Source organism: Cyprinodon variegatus, unplaced genomic scaffold (genome assembly GCF_000732505.1).
Source record: "Cyprinodon variegatus isolate N-32 unplaced genomic scaffold, C_variegatus-1.0 Scaffold176, whole genome shotgun sequence".
Classification (NCBI taxonomy): domain Eukaryota; kingdom Metazoa; phylum Chordata; class Actinopteri; order Cyprinodontiformes; family Cyprinodontidae; genus Cyprinodon; species Cyprinodon variegatus.
The window spans coordinates 119,147-135,625 of NW_015150629.1; the positions used below are offsets into that span (position 1 = coordinate 119,147).

At 38.9% G+C, this 16,479-nt stretch overlaps 1 protein-coding gene across 6 annotated transcripts; it reads right to left on the reverse strand.

Moving 5' to 3' along the window:
• Positions 1-5,199: 5,199 nt before the first annotated feature.
• On the reverse strand, positions 5,200-14,547 carry LOC107087223 (vitellogenin-2-like). 6 transcript variants are annotated; one of them, XM_015378675.1, is made up of 35 exons: positions 14,508-14,547; positions 14,230-14,250; positions 13,977-14,128; positions 13,611-13,862; positions 13,343-13,507; positions 13,106-13,254; positions 12,873-13,023; positions 12,634-12,791; positions 12,380-12,545; positions 12,164-12,289; positions 11,863-12,081; positions 11,553-11,770; positions 11,369-11,466; positions 11,164-11,288; positions 10,909-11,010; positions 10,697-10,816; positions 10,416-10,602; positions 10,236-10,329; positions 9,946-10,131; positions 9,717-9,858; positions 9,370-9,586; positions 8,921-9,242; positions 8,746-8,764; positions 8,601-8,645; positions 8,365-8,433; positions 8,056-8,262; positions 7,415-7,557; positions 7,173-7,311; positions 6,953-7,082; positions 6,396-6,579; positions 6,207-6,301; positions 6,023-6,117; positions 5,762-5,927; positions 5,483-5,644; positions 5,200-5,396 (listed from the first exon to the last, which is right to left on the reverse strand). In XM_015378675.1, the coding sequence occupies exons 1-35, from the start codon at positions 14,545-14,547 to the stop codon at positions 5,284-5,286; spliced, it is 4,977 nt and encodes a 1,658-aa protein (XP_015234161.1). In that variant the 3' UTR covers positions 5,200-5,283. The 6 variants fall into 6 exon arrangements, with proteins under 6 accessions (XP_015234161.1, XP_015234160.1, XP_015234158.1 ...); XM_015378674.1 differs by having other exon boundaries at positions 8,746-8,797; positions 8,873-9,242; XM_015378672.1 differs by having other exon boundaries at positions 8,746-8,779; positions 8,816-9,242.
• Between the last annotated feature and the right edge of the window lie 1,932 nt (positions 14,548-16,479).

Consider the following 16,479-nt stretch of genomic DNA (forward strand, 5'->3'; position numbering starts at 1 on the left):
TCACAATTTGGGTGGGGGACGCTATCCAGGCGATGTTGGACAGAACAGAACATAATCACAAAGTTTTCCTACTAGAGAGCAGTAGTACCGTAGATTTCCACTAGGGTTAGGAACCATGCTAGCATGATGTGTAAACGGTCATAAGGAACCAAGCTCAGCACGGTTAACTGATCCAAGCTTGGTCCAAACGCAGCATGAATCCGTTTTCAGAGGTTAGTGTAAATGGGGCTTTAGTGGGGGATTTTACCATCCATGCTGACATCGAAGGTAATAGCTTAAGTGCAGCCTTCAATGCTATCTTAGGTGCTATTGGCTTTGTTCAAAATGTAATTAGTCCCGTACATTCTCATCTTCATACTTTGGACCTTATGCTGTCATATGGCATTGAATGTGAAGAAATAACAGTATTTCCTCAAAACCCTGTCCTCTCTGAACACTTTATAATGACTTTCAGGATTACTTTAACAGAGTTTCCCAAAAGGATGTTTCACTTTAGCAGATCATTATTAGATAGTGCAGTTATACATTTTAAAGAATCTCCTTCACTTTATCCCACCTCTATGTTGCTGAGCATTGCTGAAGATTTAGTTTATTCCCCTTCACAGTTGATGATTTTGTTGATGGGGTTGCTAGTTCTCTGTCTATTGGCTTAAAAAACGCAGCCCCTTTGAAAAAGAAAAACTTTCAAAATAGAAAGCTGGCTCCCTGGTTTATTGTAAAGCTGCACACTGTGATGCAAAATGATAGAGAACTGGAGAGAAAATTGTGCTCTACGTGCCTACGGGAATTCTAGCTGGTCTGGAAAATTTTTTTTACTGCTGTATGAGAAGAACCTTCATAAAGCAAGAGCCACGTATTTCTCCTCATTAATTGAGGAGAATAAGAGTAATCCTAGATATATTTTTAATACAGTTGCAAAACTCATCCAGAGCCAAAGCTCTGTTGAATTATCCATGCCACCTGCTCTTAGCAGTAGGGATTTTATGGGATTCTTTATAAATAGGATTGATTCTATTAAAAATAAGATCATTACCACTTCTCTAACTATGATTGGTTTATCTCTGGAAGGTGAGGTAACATAAGAGATAGCCATAGAATCTGAACAGGGTTTACACTGCTTTGATCCAGTTGAGTTTTCAGAGTTAGCAAAACTATTGTCTTCATCTAAGCTTTCAACTTAGATGTTAGATCCGGTTCCAACCAGGTTATTTAAGGAAGAATTCCCTGTGATGTCCTCAATTTTAGATGTGATTAATCTATCCCTGTTACATGGATATGTACCAAAGAATTTTAAGGTAGCTGTAATTAAACCTTTACATAAGAAACAGTCTCATGACCCAGATGACTTGGTCAATTATAGACCTATATCAAATCTTCCTTTCTTATCTAAAATTATTGAGAAAGAAGTTGCTAAAGAAGTGTGCGACCACTTAAACTGTAATGAACTTTTTGAAGAGTTTCAGTCTGGCTTTAGAGCTCATCATAGCACTGGAACAGCTCTAGTGAAAGTCACTTATGATATTCTTGTGTCTTAGATAATGGTCTTGTATCTATACTGGTCCTGTAAGATCTCAGTGCTGCATTTGACACAGTTGGTCAAAATATTCTTTTAGAAAGACTTGAATATTTTATTGGAATTAATGGAACAGCACTAGACTGGTTTAAATCGTATCTGTCTGACCGATTTCAGTTTCTTCACATTAATAATAAATCTTTTTCATACTCCAGGGTTGCCTGTGGAGTACCACAGGAATCACTGCTTGTCAACGTTAGGGTGGAGGTTGGTTGAGGACACAAATGCAGAGATGAGGCAGGCAGAGATGAGTTCTTGTAGGTTTAATCAAAATCCAAAGGCAACAGAAGCAAAGACCAAAAACAAAATACTTAGAACCAACAATCCTGTTACATCATGGAAAACACACGGGAGTAAACAAAAAAGATGGAACCAGCACTGAATAACTGCACAGAGAGAGGAAACAGATATTAAATATTGGAAACAGAACAAAGACTGGGGCAATCAGATGATATGGATCAGATGTGGATGGAAATGGCTAGAAGGGAGCTAGGGTAATGGAAAAGACACAAGGGGGCAACAGAGGGTAACTAAAGACTGCTTAAATATAACACAAAATGGAAAATAATCCAAAGATTAAACAAAAAAAATAGAATTGCTGACATAAGTCCAAAAGGGGAAAACCATAAAACTGCTAGGACGGATTCTCTTTAGTATATGTACTGTATGCTCCCAATCGGTAGAATTATTAGACAGTATTGGATTCATTTCCACTGTTATGCTGATGATACTCACCTATATCTGTCTATAAATCCAGATGAAGCTAACCCATTTCATGGATTACATGCATGCCTGGAAGCCATAAAAAACCTAGATAGCCCTTTCACTTCTGCTTCAGAATGCAGAAAAAAACAGAAATTATTGTTTTTGGAGGCTTTCAAAAGAAGCAGATTAGTCAGTCACTTCATTTGGATGGGATTAAATTGATCTCAGATGAGAAAGTAAAAAATCTTGGTATTATTTTTTGATTTAGGACTAAGTTGTGAATTTTAAGGCTAGGCTTAAAACTTTCCTTTTTTATAAAGCTTATAGTTAGAGTGGCTCAGGTTATCCTGAGCTATCTCTATAGTTATGCTGCTATAGGCTTAGACTTCTGGAAGACATAGGGACCCCCATTTCATCATTCTGCTTCATTCTCTCTATTCTCCTATTCTGCAGAATCTGTTAGTTCAATCTCTAACGTTCTGCTCTCTCTGCTTTTCCTCAGAGTAGCTTTGCCTCGTCTGTTCCTGTTTGGCTGTGACGCCAACCTGGAAAGAAACATCAGCTGTGCTGCTTCCATCAACACCCTTGTTTATAGATGCTGGAGATCGGCCTGTTTTCCAGTGTGGTCCTGTTTCTCTGTCCGTGACTGAGTGGATGTGCTCTCTTCGTCCTCTGACATGGGAGCTGGCTCGGAGCTCGTCTGCCTGGCTGTGTGTTTCCTGGACGGGGCCGCCTTTTACAGCTGCTTTTGTGTCTCTGCTTCTGTCTCATTGAACCCCAGTCGGCCTCAGCAGATGGCCGCTCACACTGAGCCTGGTTCTGCTGGAGGTTTCTTCCTGTTAAAAGGGAGTTTTTCCTCTCCACTGTCGCTACAAGCATGCTTAGTGTGAGGGATTTGGTTTTCCTTAGATAGAAAACTTGGTATCAATTTGACTGTATGATCTGGTTGAACTGTAAAGTACCTTGAGATGACGTGTTGTGAATTTGGCGCTATAGAAATAAACTGAATTGAAATTGAATTGAATTAAGTTAGGTTAGATTTAGGGATATCTATGTGTTGTAGTGATTAGGGTTAGGGTAAAAGTGAGGACTGAGTCACAGGAATTAATGCAAAATGAATGAAAGTCAATGGAAAGTCCCGACAAGAATAGTGTGACACTGTTTGACTGTGAAGGTGAGAAGGAATCTGAGGGTCTGACTAATGGGAGACAATTTCTAGACTAAAGAAAGAAAGTGTTGTTTTGGTGGAAGTGGGTAATGCTACATTCAGAGCGCTGGAAGCAGCAAAAAAGCTTCTGCTGCTTAATTTTCGATGCTTTTTCACATTAAGGTCAGACACATGTCAATAGCCTCTTTGATACTTCTGTGGCGTGTCCAGTGAGGGGCATCCAGATGTGTCTGATGCCTCTGCTGCTCCTGTGTTAAATGGCAAAGAGCATCTTTGTAATATTTACTGTTATAACTGGGTAAAAAGTAGTTTTAATATGTTTTAAAGTGAGAAAGTGCACCTCAGAAGCAGCCGCTGGCCCAGTCATCTCATTGGGGTTTTCCACTAATGTTCTCGGCGGCTGGAATGAGTTTTTCATGTATGTAATTCAAACTTCAGGCACCAGAATAATAAAATCGGACATATTTTGTCCGCAGGTTACGACATTTTAAGTTAATTTAGGCGTTATTAAACTGTTTCAGAAAAGTGATGATAGCGATTGTGACGACCAAGGCCTCCTTTATTGTGGAGAGACTGCTTCTCTGGTTTGTGCTTCCAGGAAGTGGGCGAAGGACCTGAGAGTGCAGTGGCCTCCTATAAATTGGACCAGAGCACATGGCTTGCTCTCTCTGCGCTCCATGGACTCCTCTGGCGTCCACAAGTGGTCTTTGCCTCTTGGACAACTCTTCTGATAATTATTTTCACTCCTCTGACAGCAATCCTGGAGGAATATCCAGTTGTGGTCAGTTTATAGTGAAAATATAATCTTTCCACTTCTAGATTATAGCCCATACAGTGCTCACTGGGACATTCAGAAATCCTTTTGTAACCATTGCCATCATTAAGGTTGCGAAGGTCTTGGAGAAAGCTCTTTACTTTTACCCATCATGAGATGTTTCTTGTGTGATACCAAAGAAACCGTTTAACAGGCCATAATTTTTGACTGAACCAGCTGATATTAATTTGCACTGATGTGGGGATAGTGATGAGGGGCAGGATTGCTTTCTAATTACAGAGAGCTTACGGCTTATGTCTTGGCTTTCCGAGCCTTTTTGCACCTCCTGTCAGGGTTCCTGTGTGTGGGTTAGTGTGAGTTGTGCATTTCTACAATAGAGGATCTTTGTGGAGAGGTTGGGTAGCCTACACAGGTGAAAGAAATCTTTATAATCATACTGCTGGGCTTAAAAGAGCACCAGAGCCTTCGTTTGGGGCTGGTTTCTTGTGTGTTGTAGCTGTTTAGTTGCTTCCTAGTCTCTTGCTTCCCTCGAGTATTTTTCCTGACGTTCATTGGTTTTGTTTGGTTTTCAGTATTTTTGTATTTTGGATTTTTGCCTCTGTTTCCCTTGGACTTTCATTAAAACATCCAAACTTATCCCTGCCTACTCCTCTCTGCATTTGGGTAATCAAAACCTCCTCTAAACCTGACACCTCCCTTTCATCACGTGTTCAATACTTTTTCCCTGTGCCATTTTACCTGTTGTAGCTGTTCCCATGATGTCTGTACAGTATTTCAGCTTTTACTTTTTTTTTTTTTACTTTATTGTCATAGATTTTCTAAATAAATCGCATTCCAACTGTGTGACTTAAAATTCTTATTCCTCATATTATACATACTGTTTAAAATACTGATATAGTAAAAATGAAGTACATATTCAAAAATGAATAGCTTGTTAGGGTCATTGCAGTTCACCACATAGTTCATTTCATTTTAGTTGCTTGTTCATTTTATTGCTTTTTTAATTTAGTTTACAAGCATTCATAACACAAAAAACAGAAGGAATGTCAGAAGGCAGCACAATCAGGCACACTGAGGAGTGCAGCGACAGGCCAGGTGAGACTCTGCTGTCTCACTCACATCAATGCTCTTCTCGTAGATGCTGTTGAGGCCATCGGAACGATTCAGGTTTGAATCTGCAACAGTGAATAAAGCAAAGCAGTTAGGATTTCAGCAAACTTATAAAAGAGGTTTAATAACTGTGTTCTTGTTAGCTGCTCACCCAGAGGGACGCAGTGGTAGCCGACAGTAACTGGGGCGGTTCTCACTGGCATGCAGCCTGGTAGACAGCGGAGGACAGGTTCAACAGAGTAGCATTTTGATTCCTCACCTTCCAGTCTGACCTGTTTCTCCAGCTTCACTGATTCAAGCTGCATGTAACACTCTGGGGAAAAAAGATTTGACAAAATTATTTCATTTTGTACAGTTCAAAAAGGCTGTTTTGAGCATGTTATCATTTTTTTTTTAAAGTTACAGTCAAAAAAATCTAAACAAGTTTTACCAGAAGTGTCACGGCAGCTCTTTGCAGGCAGAACCCAGGAATGAGCAAAGCTGGTTGCATTCCTGGAAACCCGTTCATTCGGAGTGCTGTACTCCTGCCTGACTTCCCCGTCAGCCTTTCCACAGAGTCCACAGGTTTGGCCTCTCATCCAGTCCACAACTTTAACCTATGGAGAAGAAAAACAAAGATCGGATTCACCATTATATTACCATCAACACAGGATTTGATGAATATCTAAGTTTACCAGATCGGTTGCATCACCTGCACTTTATTCAAGCTAAGGAAGACCTCCTGAAGACCATGATTGGGAGCATGCAGAGAGACGCCCTCTTCTCTCACTCTGATCTGTATGCTGCCTGTTATAGAAATAAAACATTTAAGTAAATGGTTGATGTCTGCAGACCCAGCATGCCTTGGTAAAAAATAAAACAGCGTATCATCCCACCTGTTGGATGCTGATATGGCAGTTTGTTGAGAGGGATTTCTACTCCGTTAACCTTCACCACAATTGTGTTGTTCTTGGGATGCATGTCAACATCACTGTTTAAAAAACATTTAAATATATTTTATTTTTTTTTGCAAAAAGAACTTTACTTATATTGCACAGATACTATGTATATAAAGTTACCCTTACATGTTTTCAATCTTGACACTGATCTCGTTACGTTCTGTGGTTTGATCCCTCTTCAGCAGAACTATGAATTTGATTTCAGATGTGCAATCTTGAGCCAGCACCTGATGGCAAGAGTGAGGCATCTCTGTCTTATACTTCCTGTTGTTGAAGGTGACCACTGTGTCATTAACAACGGTGCACTGAGCTGAAATGAAAGATGGAAAAAAAATACATGTTAACCTCCTGGTATAAATTGATATAGTTTTAAATCATAAATAATTCAAATTCTTGTAAACTAGTTTGCAACTTGAAAGCTGTTGTGGGAAAACAGTGATAGGTTGGGCTTTTTTTACCTTCCATAATATAACTGTTTTTTTTTTATTTATTTAATCATTTTGTTTTATTTTTAGTGACAATTAAAATTTCCAAAAAATACAAAATGTTTCTTCAATTATAACAAACATCTAACAGCCTGTTTTAGCCAAATGACCACCAAGATACTTCTGGTACATTCTCTTTCACTTGAATATGGAGACCTTGAACTATTTAACCTATTTAGGTATTTAATAATTTTTTACCTGCATTAGACTTGGTGAGCACGTAGGTGACTTGATTCATCCAGTTGCCCTGGTATGCCTGCAGCTCAGCAGCAGTGTTATTAATTGGCAGGTAAAAGGGGAGACTCCATCCCAGTTTGTAAAAGGTGTTCTGTATTTTCAAAAGACAAGGCAAACAATCTTGTACATGCAATTTCAATATGGTTTTTCCACTAATAAAAAGATATTAAAAATGCTGCACCTTTGGGGTCTTCAGTGTAACATTCAGACTAGTCTCATTGGCAACGGCAACTGTCAGTTTGATCTCTTTGGGGTCATTGGAGACCTTGGTCCTGTTCACTCCATTTTCCACAGCAACTCGGGAAAGGTAAGTAGAAACTCTGAACAGACAAAAGAGTGTTAAAACCCTCGTGAAGCATATTGAACTAGTCAAATTATTCATTCCCACTCAGAGGGGTGACTTCTTTTCGTTTGTGATATTACCTTCCTGCATATTTCTTCCAGTAGCTAGGGAGTCTGACCCAGGCCAGCTTCAAACGGACTGCAGGCTCCTTCTCAACACGGCCAGTTTCAGCTGTGATAGTGGTGTTGTACTGCTTGCATTCAATTCCCCAGGTTACTCGAGTCTGGGCAAAAAGTTAATCTATTAATTGTTGAAGATTGAAATAGTTCTTCTTGAGAACAGCATCCCCATCATCAGTAAAGCATATTATCAGAGGTCCATTTGATACATGTACAGATAAACCTCTGTTTTTGAAAAATCATTGTTTTGGATTTTTTTTTTTTTTTGTTGTTTGTAAAGTGGAAAAAAGGGCTCAAAAAGCAGGATCTTTCCTTCTTTAGCTCAGATAATTTACATAACTGCGCTGGCTTGCCTTGCAGTTCAAAAATATAACTTTGACAAGTCATATTGCAGAACAACGCATTGTTTTTTCAAAAGTCACAAATTTGTGCCATTTTACAGCAAAGAGGATGGTGGACAATTGACCGTATGAAATGCATCAGGTGAGAGCAAAGAATATGACTAGTGAGCTGCAGAGGTTCGAGTTCTTCACTTCAAACAAACTGGCTGGAAACACTAAACTAGCATGTGTTTTAAATTATAAGTAATAACAAAAGAGTACCATCACTTTGTGGTGGCTGAGCATCACACTGTCAGCACAGATTCTCCAGTTGTCATTTTCAGTTAGGTTGGCCACAATGAGCTGCACTCTGGCTGTAGGTCTGTCAAAGTAAGCAGCGATCTGATATCCCTGGTTCTTATTGTCAGCTCTGATGGCACGGACAAGGACTGTGACTGCTGGCCCAACACTGTTCGACAGGTATCTGGCCTGCAAGTACAAAGAAGATGTGTAAAGTAGTTTAATTTTTTCTTTCCTTTTTTTAATTATTTGGATGTGCAGGACTTCAAACAGGCTGATTTGACAGCTTACCTTGTTGTAGATGGATTCAAAGCTGCTAGCACTGCTCCTGCTGTTGAGACGCTCAGCTGAGATGGAATGCTGCAAGGACAAAACTTCCGATTTACCCAGCTCATAAAGATTGTAAGGTGGGCCTGTTTTTACGTTTTATGCTTTATCTTCTCAAATTAACTTGGGAAGGGGATAATTAGAGTAAAATCCCTTTCAGTAATGGAGTAAATAAATGATGAACGGTAATTTAATGTTACCTGGTGAATGTGATCCTTGGTGAAGTTCATTTGAAATAGTTCCCGCTATAACACAAAAGTGAGTAAATAAAAATTCTCCTCATTTTCTTTAGAAAAAAAATTGTGTTTTATATAGGTTTAAACAGAAATTGTGAAGGTGGTTTACCCTGGACATGGAGCTGGAGCTGGAGGAGCTGGAGCTGGAGCTGGAAGAGGAAATGCTGGATCGGAGAGACGAGCGGCTGCTTGAGGAACTACTAGAGCGCTTACTTAAACGTTGGCTAGAAGAGCTGCTTGAGGACCTTTTTGATGTTTTGTTGAGGGGATCAGCAAGATCCAACATCTTGCTTTTGCGGCGTGAAGAGGAAGAGCTGGAAGAGGTCTTGGAAGATCTTGAGGAGGAGCTGCTGGAACGAGAGCTGCTGGAGCGAGAGCTGCTGGAGCGAGAGCTGCTGGAACTAGAGCTGCTTGAACTAGAGGATGAAGATTTTGTGCTGTTCTTCAGACCAGGAACCAGAATCTTCTTTAGCTTCATCAGGAATTTTTTGTCTTCAAGTGTTTCCTCCTCCTCCTCACTCAGATTAACCGCTTTAATTATCTTTTCTGCTGCTTTTTCACCAAACTGAACCTCGATTTCAATCCTTTCAATAGATGGCCCAGCAGCTGAAATGCAAATAAATTAAAAATATTGGTTGTTTGAACCTGGCAAAACACTTTGAGTAGCAAGGCTGACGATTACATTGTAAAAATACTATTTTTAAAATAAAGACTTTGCATCTGTTTTACTTGCCTGGGGTGACATTAACCAAAAGAGAATGGTTTCCAACTATGGCATAGATGGGGGTGTTTCTGAGGAAGGTGGCATTGCGAGACCGAATATCAACGCATGCTTCAATTCCATATGTGTACGTTGTAGCACACATTTTCTTCACAATAGCTCTGGGGATTTTCATTTGACTTATACTTTGACTTGACAGCTGGGGAGGAAGAAGTTCAGAGGAAGATGACTGCAAAAAAAAAAAAAAAAGAAATTAAATAAGAAAATTGTAAAAAAAAAAAATAGAAACAGTAAGTGCCCCAAATCATCCAGGACAGGGTAAAAATGTGTTTAAAAGTGGTTCATTGATTCCGACTTACTGAGCTCTCATTCAGATTGTTGGAGAATTGTGAAAGATTTATGGTGGTGTTCTTGCTTGTGTGAAGCTCAAATGGAACCAATGGTGTGATTTTGGCAGCTGCAAGGTCTTCTACATTTCTTGTGATTGCTACTGTTTCAAGACTTTTATAAGGAAAGGATAAATACATTTAAATCAAATTAGAAAATGTCTACATTTATTTACTTTAAGGGAAAGATAAATGTATTTACCGAGCAGAAGCAATTGTTTTAACCCCCTCAACAGGCAGGAACTGGTATTTATAATAGCCCTTGATCATGTCAAATCTTGCCTCCATCTTTTTGGGAATCACTGTGTGGACTTTGCCTCTTGACATTACAGTAGCCTGAATGAAAGGACTATTCACTCCCATAACACCATAGGTATGCAAAGAAAGACTGCATGGAAGAAACAGTAACAACATTGTAAAAGAGAAATATAAAAGAATATTTTGGAAAAAACAATTACTTTCAAAGGTTAATATTCAGAACAGATGGTTAACCTTGGAGCGACTGAAGCCTTCATGGAAATATCTGACTTCAGCAGGTGGATGGGATGGAAATCTTCAGGAAGTGGTGGTGAAATCGTGGCTTGTACTACAAAAGTAAGAAATTATTATATCCAATCTGTAAAATGACTGATCTCTAACTCCCAATTGTTGAACTGAAACAATGAGGCTAACCTTCAACAGAAGCAGCCGCCACAGCAGCAGTGTAGAGACTAAGCTCCATGGGCAAACCAAGAGAGCTGGGGAAGATGCGACGAACCTCAATGGCCATCATGGGTTTGGAGTATTTCAGGGAGTAACCAGACAACAGAGCATCCAAAGCTTTTTTCCCATATGTACGGATTTCAGGTCCAGTGGCAAACTGTTAAAAACAAAATTTCTTATGAGACCAAAATTTTTGTTTGAAGCAGTAAAGATGATTTTACAAGTATGTAAGAATATGAGTGAAACACCACCTCAATAATTTTTTCAATCATTTCTTTGTCAATGTTTGCAAATGCGACTTCCTGCCCAAGAACTTTCACGTACAGAGAGCCGAGAGGTTGGCGGGAAGGATTGGCCCTCCACTCAGTTAGCTGCAGAGGGAAGAAAGTTGCAAGATAAATCCTTTTTAACCAGTATGGAGAATTCAGTGATTCCCTAGTAGCTAAATATCTTATAAACCTACAGCTTTGAGAGCTTGCTTCATCTTAGTGATCCTGCTTGCACTCTCGGGAACGTCACGGACTTTCAAAAGGGCCTCCTGTACTCCCTCAGATCTGGCTCCAAACTGTAAATATATATAATTTTAAAAGATTTTTAAATCATAAACAGTTCATAACTGGTTCTTAAATATATATATTTTTTTATACAAAAATAATTTCAGCTGTATGAACTGAATCCTTTTGGTTTCAGTGATACATCAAGAAAATGACCACCATACCTCCAGAACATCAATAGATGCCCCAGACAGGTAAAGGCGAGCTTTAGCCATAACGTTTCTTGGTAAGACAGTTGCGGCATCGTTGATGTAAAATGCACTAGCAGCAGCTCCAAGCATCCAAGGATCTGCAGATTAAAATCATTAGTTTACTTCTTAGTGAGTAAAATCTTTGTCAGGGCATAAATATTTTCTGGTATACACTTACTGTAATAAGAGTCATAATGGAAAGCTCGACTATAGCGATAGCTCAGTCTTTCGAATTTGGGGCTAAGAATCCTAATGGCAACATTGCAGGCAGCAGCTCTGTAAAGAGAGAAAATTTTAGGTATTTCACACCTTAGATAATTTCCCTCATATAACAACAAGGTGATGGTTAACAGGGTTCTCACACAGCGGAATGGTCAGGGGTGGTGGTCTTGGTAAAGGCCTTCATGTAAGAGTAGACGAAGCTAGCAACCTGCAGGTTTGGTTCTTTCTGGAGGCTCTGAGAGAGAGTGGTTACCAGACCCAGGGGTAGTTTGGTATCAAACAGAACAATGACAGCAATCATGCGGAGTTCTGGGTCCAGAGTTCTGTCCATGAAGAGCTGAACAGCCATATCCTGAATCTAATCCAAAAAGAACAATTCTGTTAATCCATCTACACAAACACCTTAAGAAAAGTCATTTTCAAACAGATTGGTCAGATGATCTGCCTCACCAGCTTGGGTTCTCTCTTGGCAATTTTTCTCAGTGCCAGAGCAGCATCAACATGAACCCTATGCTCAAGATTTGAGGCAGCGCTACCAAAGCCAGGCAGCAGCTTCATGATTGGCTTCAGACTACTGGGATGTCCTGCATTACCCAGAACTTTGAGAGCCAGGGAGAGCTCATTATTGTCTCGCTTTTCAAGAGCACTGGCAATGAGCTCATGGAGAGGCTGCAGGATAGACAGAAAACCAATAATAGTCAAAGGTGTATCAAATTTACTGTAGTTTTGGAAATGTACAAACAAAACATACCCTGACGAGCTCAGATGGACAGGAAGGTTTCTCAGCACAGTATTTCTGAACCATTGTGCCATAGCCCAGCCAGGTAATCTCACGCAAAGCAGCATTTTCTTGAATCCTAGGGGTCATGGCCAAACCCTAGAATGGTCAAACATAAAACTTCATATGTATAGAATTGTCTCCATACCAATTTAAATAAAAAAATAACCCCTTTAAACGCCAGCTTGCCTCCAGAAGCTTGACAGATTCTGGGTCGGCTGCCACCAAGTGTGTGGCAGACATGATTGCCTGAGCAGCTTCAGCAGCAGTCAGTTCACCAGCCACAACCTTGTCCTTGATGAATTTAAGAGCAACATGAGAACCAATGGCAGGGATAGAGCTCAGCATCCAATGTCTGGGGGAAAAAAAACAAAAAACACCTCAGTACAATTTGTGTTTGACACTTGGGTCCTTAATGTTCTTCCAAGTCCAAATGGAAATACCTATGATCACTCTTGGATTTAAATTGACTCCAGAGAGCTTCAATGCTCTCGTATCTGGCCACACGCAGCAGCTGGATGAGCTCAATGAACTTCAGGGGGGAATCTTCATGAGCCAGGCCCATATTGAGGCTAACTAGGTTGTTCAGAGTCTCAACAATCTATAAAAAGCCCAATAAAATGTTATGAGTACAAAATTATATCAAGAAAAAGGAAATGTGGGGAAACATTTCCCTAGGTACCTGAGCCTCAGCATTGGTGATTCTCAGAAGCTGAATTGGTGTCTGGAGGAGTTCAGTGCCGATCTCATATTTTAGTGATCCACGGGGAATATAATCAGCTTGGACAGGCTCCAATGATGTCTTCTTAATGTCAATGAAGGTCAAGGTCTGCCTGTAAAGATAGGTTAATGCTTGATAATCAACTGTCCATTTGACTCATAGAGACAAGCTTTACTATAGTTGACAGCACATACTTAGACTCCATCTGAACAGCTCCATTCACTATGTTGAGAGGTGAGTACTGGAGGAGTTCAGTAGCGGTTGCCTCTAAGATCAAGGAACCAGAAGCTGAATGCTTCATGATGTAGTTGGAAGAAATTGCCCCTGAAAACACTTTGCCCCGCTGTAATGACATTACATTTTAAAATCAATAAACAAACTATTTGAATGCCTTATCAGAGAGTATGGAGGGCAATGGAAATAGTACTCACATTCACACATTCTGAACATTTCTCTGCAAAACCAGCAATGCCAACGTCCTTGTAGATTCTATCTGTGCAGTGATTCAGGTCAGTGGTTTTCGTCAAGTGGAGACGGTCAGCCTTGGAATCCTCACTGAGGACATAGTGTGTTTTACACACACCTTTCACTCCAGTCTAATACATAGACAGTAAAAAAAGTGGGGAGAAAAAAAAGTATTTCAGAAGGTACTGCAACTTTCAGTAAACAGGTGCAATGAAAGGAAAAAGGATTCAGTACCTCTTGCAGGTCATATACATTCTGAGTCTTTTTGATGTTCATCTGAAAAATGTTGAGGATTCCCCTGAAGATATTCAGCACACTTGTAGAGATGCCTGCAGGTGCGTATAGTTTACCGATGACACCATTAGCATACTCAAACTTGATTGGTGTCAAGAGCTGAGCAGACAGAGCTGAGCTGAGCTTTGTGGCAGGGCGGAAAACCTCCTTGGGCCAGACACCACTGTACTCTGAGATCACAGGGTCCTCAAGCTTAAAAATATCAATGTATAAGAGAGAATGTAAGCCTCAATTACTCCTGTGGTCTGGTATGTTTGGATGGATGAGGTTGTGTAATAAAGCATGCATTATCACAACGCTTTCTACCTTCAGAATGTAGCTGCCAGGATTTGCTGCACCAATCAAGATTTTGCTCTGGATTTTCACCCCAGCTCTTGCCAGGCCCTCCTCAGGCAGGCCACCCAGAAGATATCCTTCATACTTGTATTCATAAGTCTTTCCAGGTGCAAATTCTGGGGCTGTGACCAAAAACAAAGATTCCATGTTTCACCAACTTCATGACAGTTTTAAGAATGTGCTGGGGGTTTTGAATTTTTAAATATAATTATAAACATCTTACCATAGCTCACCTGGGTGCCAGCTGAAACACAGAAAAAAAATGTATTAATTGGGAATTTTAACTGTATGTATATATATATATATATTTTTTTTTTTTTTTTTTTACACTATACTTTCTATATTTTATGGAATATGCTTCTTTGTAAGTGGTGTTTCTAGACTGACTGAATAATATCAATTTAAGTTTTTTAAAGCACTAAATATAAGTTAACATCTTTCACCAATTTTAGTAGTCTTATCCAACACTAAGTTGATTTTAGTGCACAAAGCAGCACTCACCCACAATGGCCACAGTAAGAGCTAACACAAGCACCTTCATGGCTGGTGGATGTGAATGACTGTAACTAGAGGCTCCCTTTTAAAGACAGAGCTTTTCGACACAGTTTTTGAAACATTAACTAAAGGTCGGGTAAAATTTGTGCTGGTGTTACCATGACCCGATCCTGTTGGAGCTGAGTAAATAGGCTATTCATCATGGATGTAACAAGTTGTTTCAACCTGACTTCTGTATTTCCTGAAATTGACTGAACTTATTCAGAATCCCAAATACAGTCAATGTCCAGCCTTTTAAGTAAAAGAAAGGCAATGGCATAAAAAATCAGTTCTCTGTTTGAACATCCTTAAGCACACTTAACCATATTACAAAAATGATGCATGAGATGCTTGTTTAGTGTTTTTATTTCTCAAACTGGTATTTAATGCATCTAACATCATGAGGTTATAATCTGAAATTCCAAAAGTACATTATATGTCTTTAAAAATTAAATTAAAAAAATAAAATGTTAAGACAAAAACAAAAATGGTATGTGACTCAACATGGTAATTGAGATCCATGTCACAATGATCTGACCTTGCAATACTTTGACAACCCTGTCAGCTAAAATCAAGAACTGTTTACTTTTCTACCTGCAACACTCCAAAGAGTTTGCATAACCTCCAGCAGTTCAAAGTTGTTGCAATGAAAAAAAAGTGTATACATATATGCTGTACCACCCTTTTTTTGTTGTGAATATTTATAGTGCCCATCCTAAGTAAATTGCTTTACTGCTATAAAACAGTGACCCTAAGACAACTACTTGCAGGTGAATACTGAAACGACTTATTGAGTTAGTCAAATGTCTGTAGTCAAGCAGTCCTTGCTGTACTGGACTTTTCTGTTCAACAACACTGGAAAAGTTGTTGTTATACGTAATTAAGCCATGCCCTCATTCGTATTAATGAATTAAAATCAGCTTTTTCCTGCTAAAAAATATCATCAACCTCTGGTGTCAAAAGCTGAATCAGAGATATCTAGTTAAGTTTCTACCTTTTAAATTAAGAGGTTCTTTAATTGAGTCTGTTATGGAAAGTTTCACCTCCAACGGTCCACAGTCATGCTTGTCATAAAATTCTACATTCAACTTTGGATGATATTATTTGAATATTTTGCATCCTGCCTAAAGAGTAGGTGGAAAATGCATTATTTGATACAACATTTGAATAAACTATAACTTAAGCTAAATTAAGCCAACATTACCATTCAATAAATATAAGAGCCGATTATTTAGATTCATATAGTCTTATTAAAACAGAAATGCTAGCATTGCACTTTACTATAGCTTTAATTTTACTAAGATCATTCTATCTGGTTATTCCTAATAAAAAATCTGTATTAAGAATTAAAAAAAAGTGTTATTTCTCTACATAAAATAATGTACTACCCTTTTTGGGGTTACACCTTTTTCCTGTACAGTGAAGTAGGAGACAGTTAGTTGGTCTGGATCAGTTGATATGTTGATATCTAACATTTAAACAAAGGTCAATTGGTATTTAATCAATGTTACTGTTTCTAAAGAGTCATGAGTCAACATGACCTGGGGACAGTAGAGAGGTTGTGTAATGGTTAAGTAGATTCCTGATCACAAACACGAAAATGCCCCTTCCCATCAAAAAGATTTAACTTTCAAAGTTTCTTTAGGCATTTCAGAGTCTATTCTTTCCCCATTATTAATTATGCCAATATTTTTAGTTATTTTAAATCTTTATCTTTTACAATGTGCATGCATTACTATCAAACATTTAATTATGTTCGGTTTTCTGCATGTATTAAATATGTCAAACTACCAAAGTGAAGGAAAATAAATGCACGGTGGATTTAACAAAGATTCCAGAGAAAATTGACTTTTCTCTATTTTTGATCTAAATCCTAGATTGCATCGTGTTTTTTCAATTCAATTAAATTCAGTTTATTTATATAGCTCCATTTCACAAC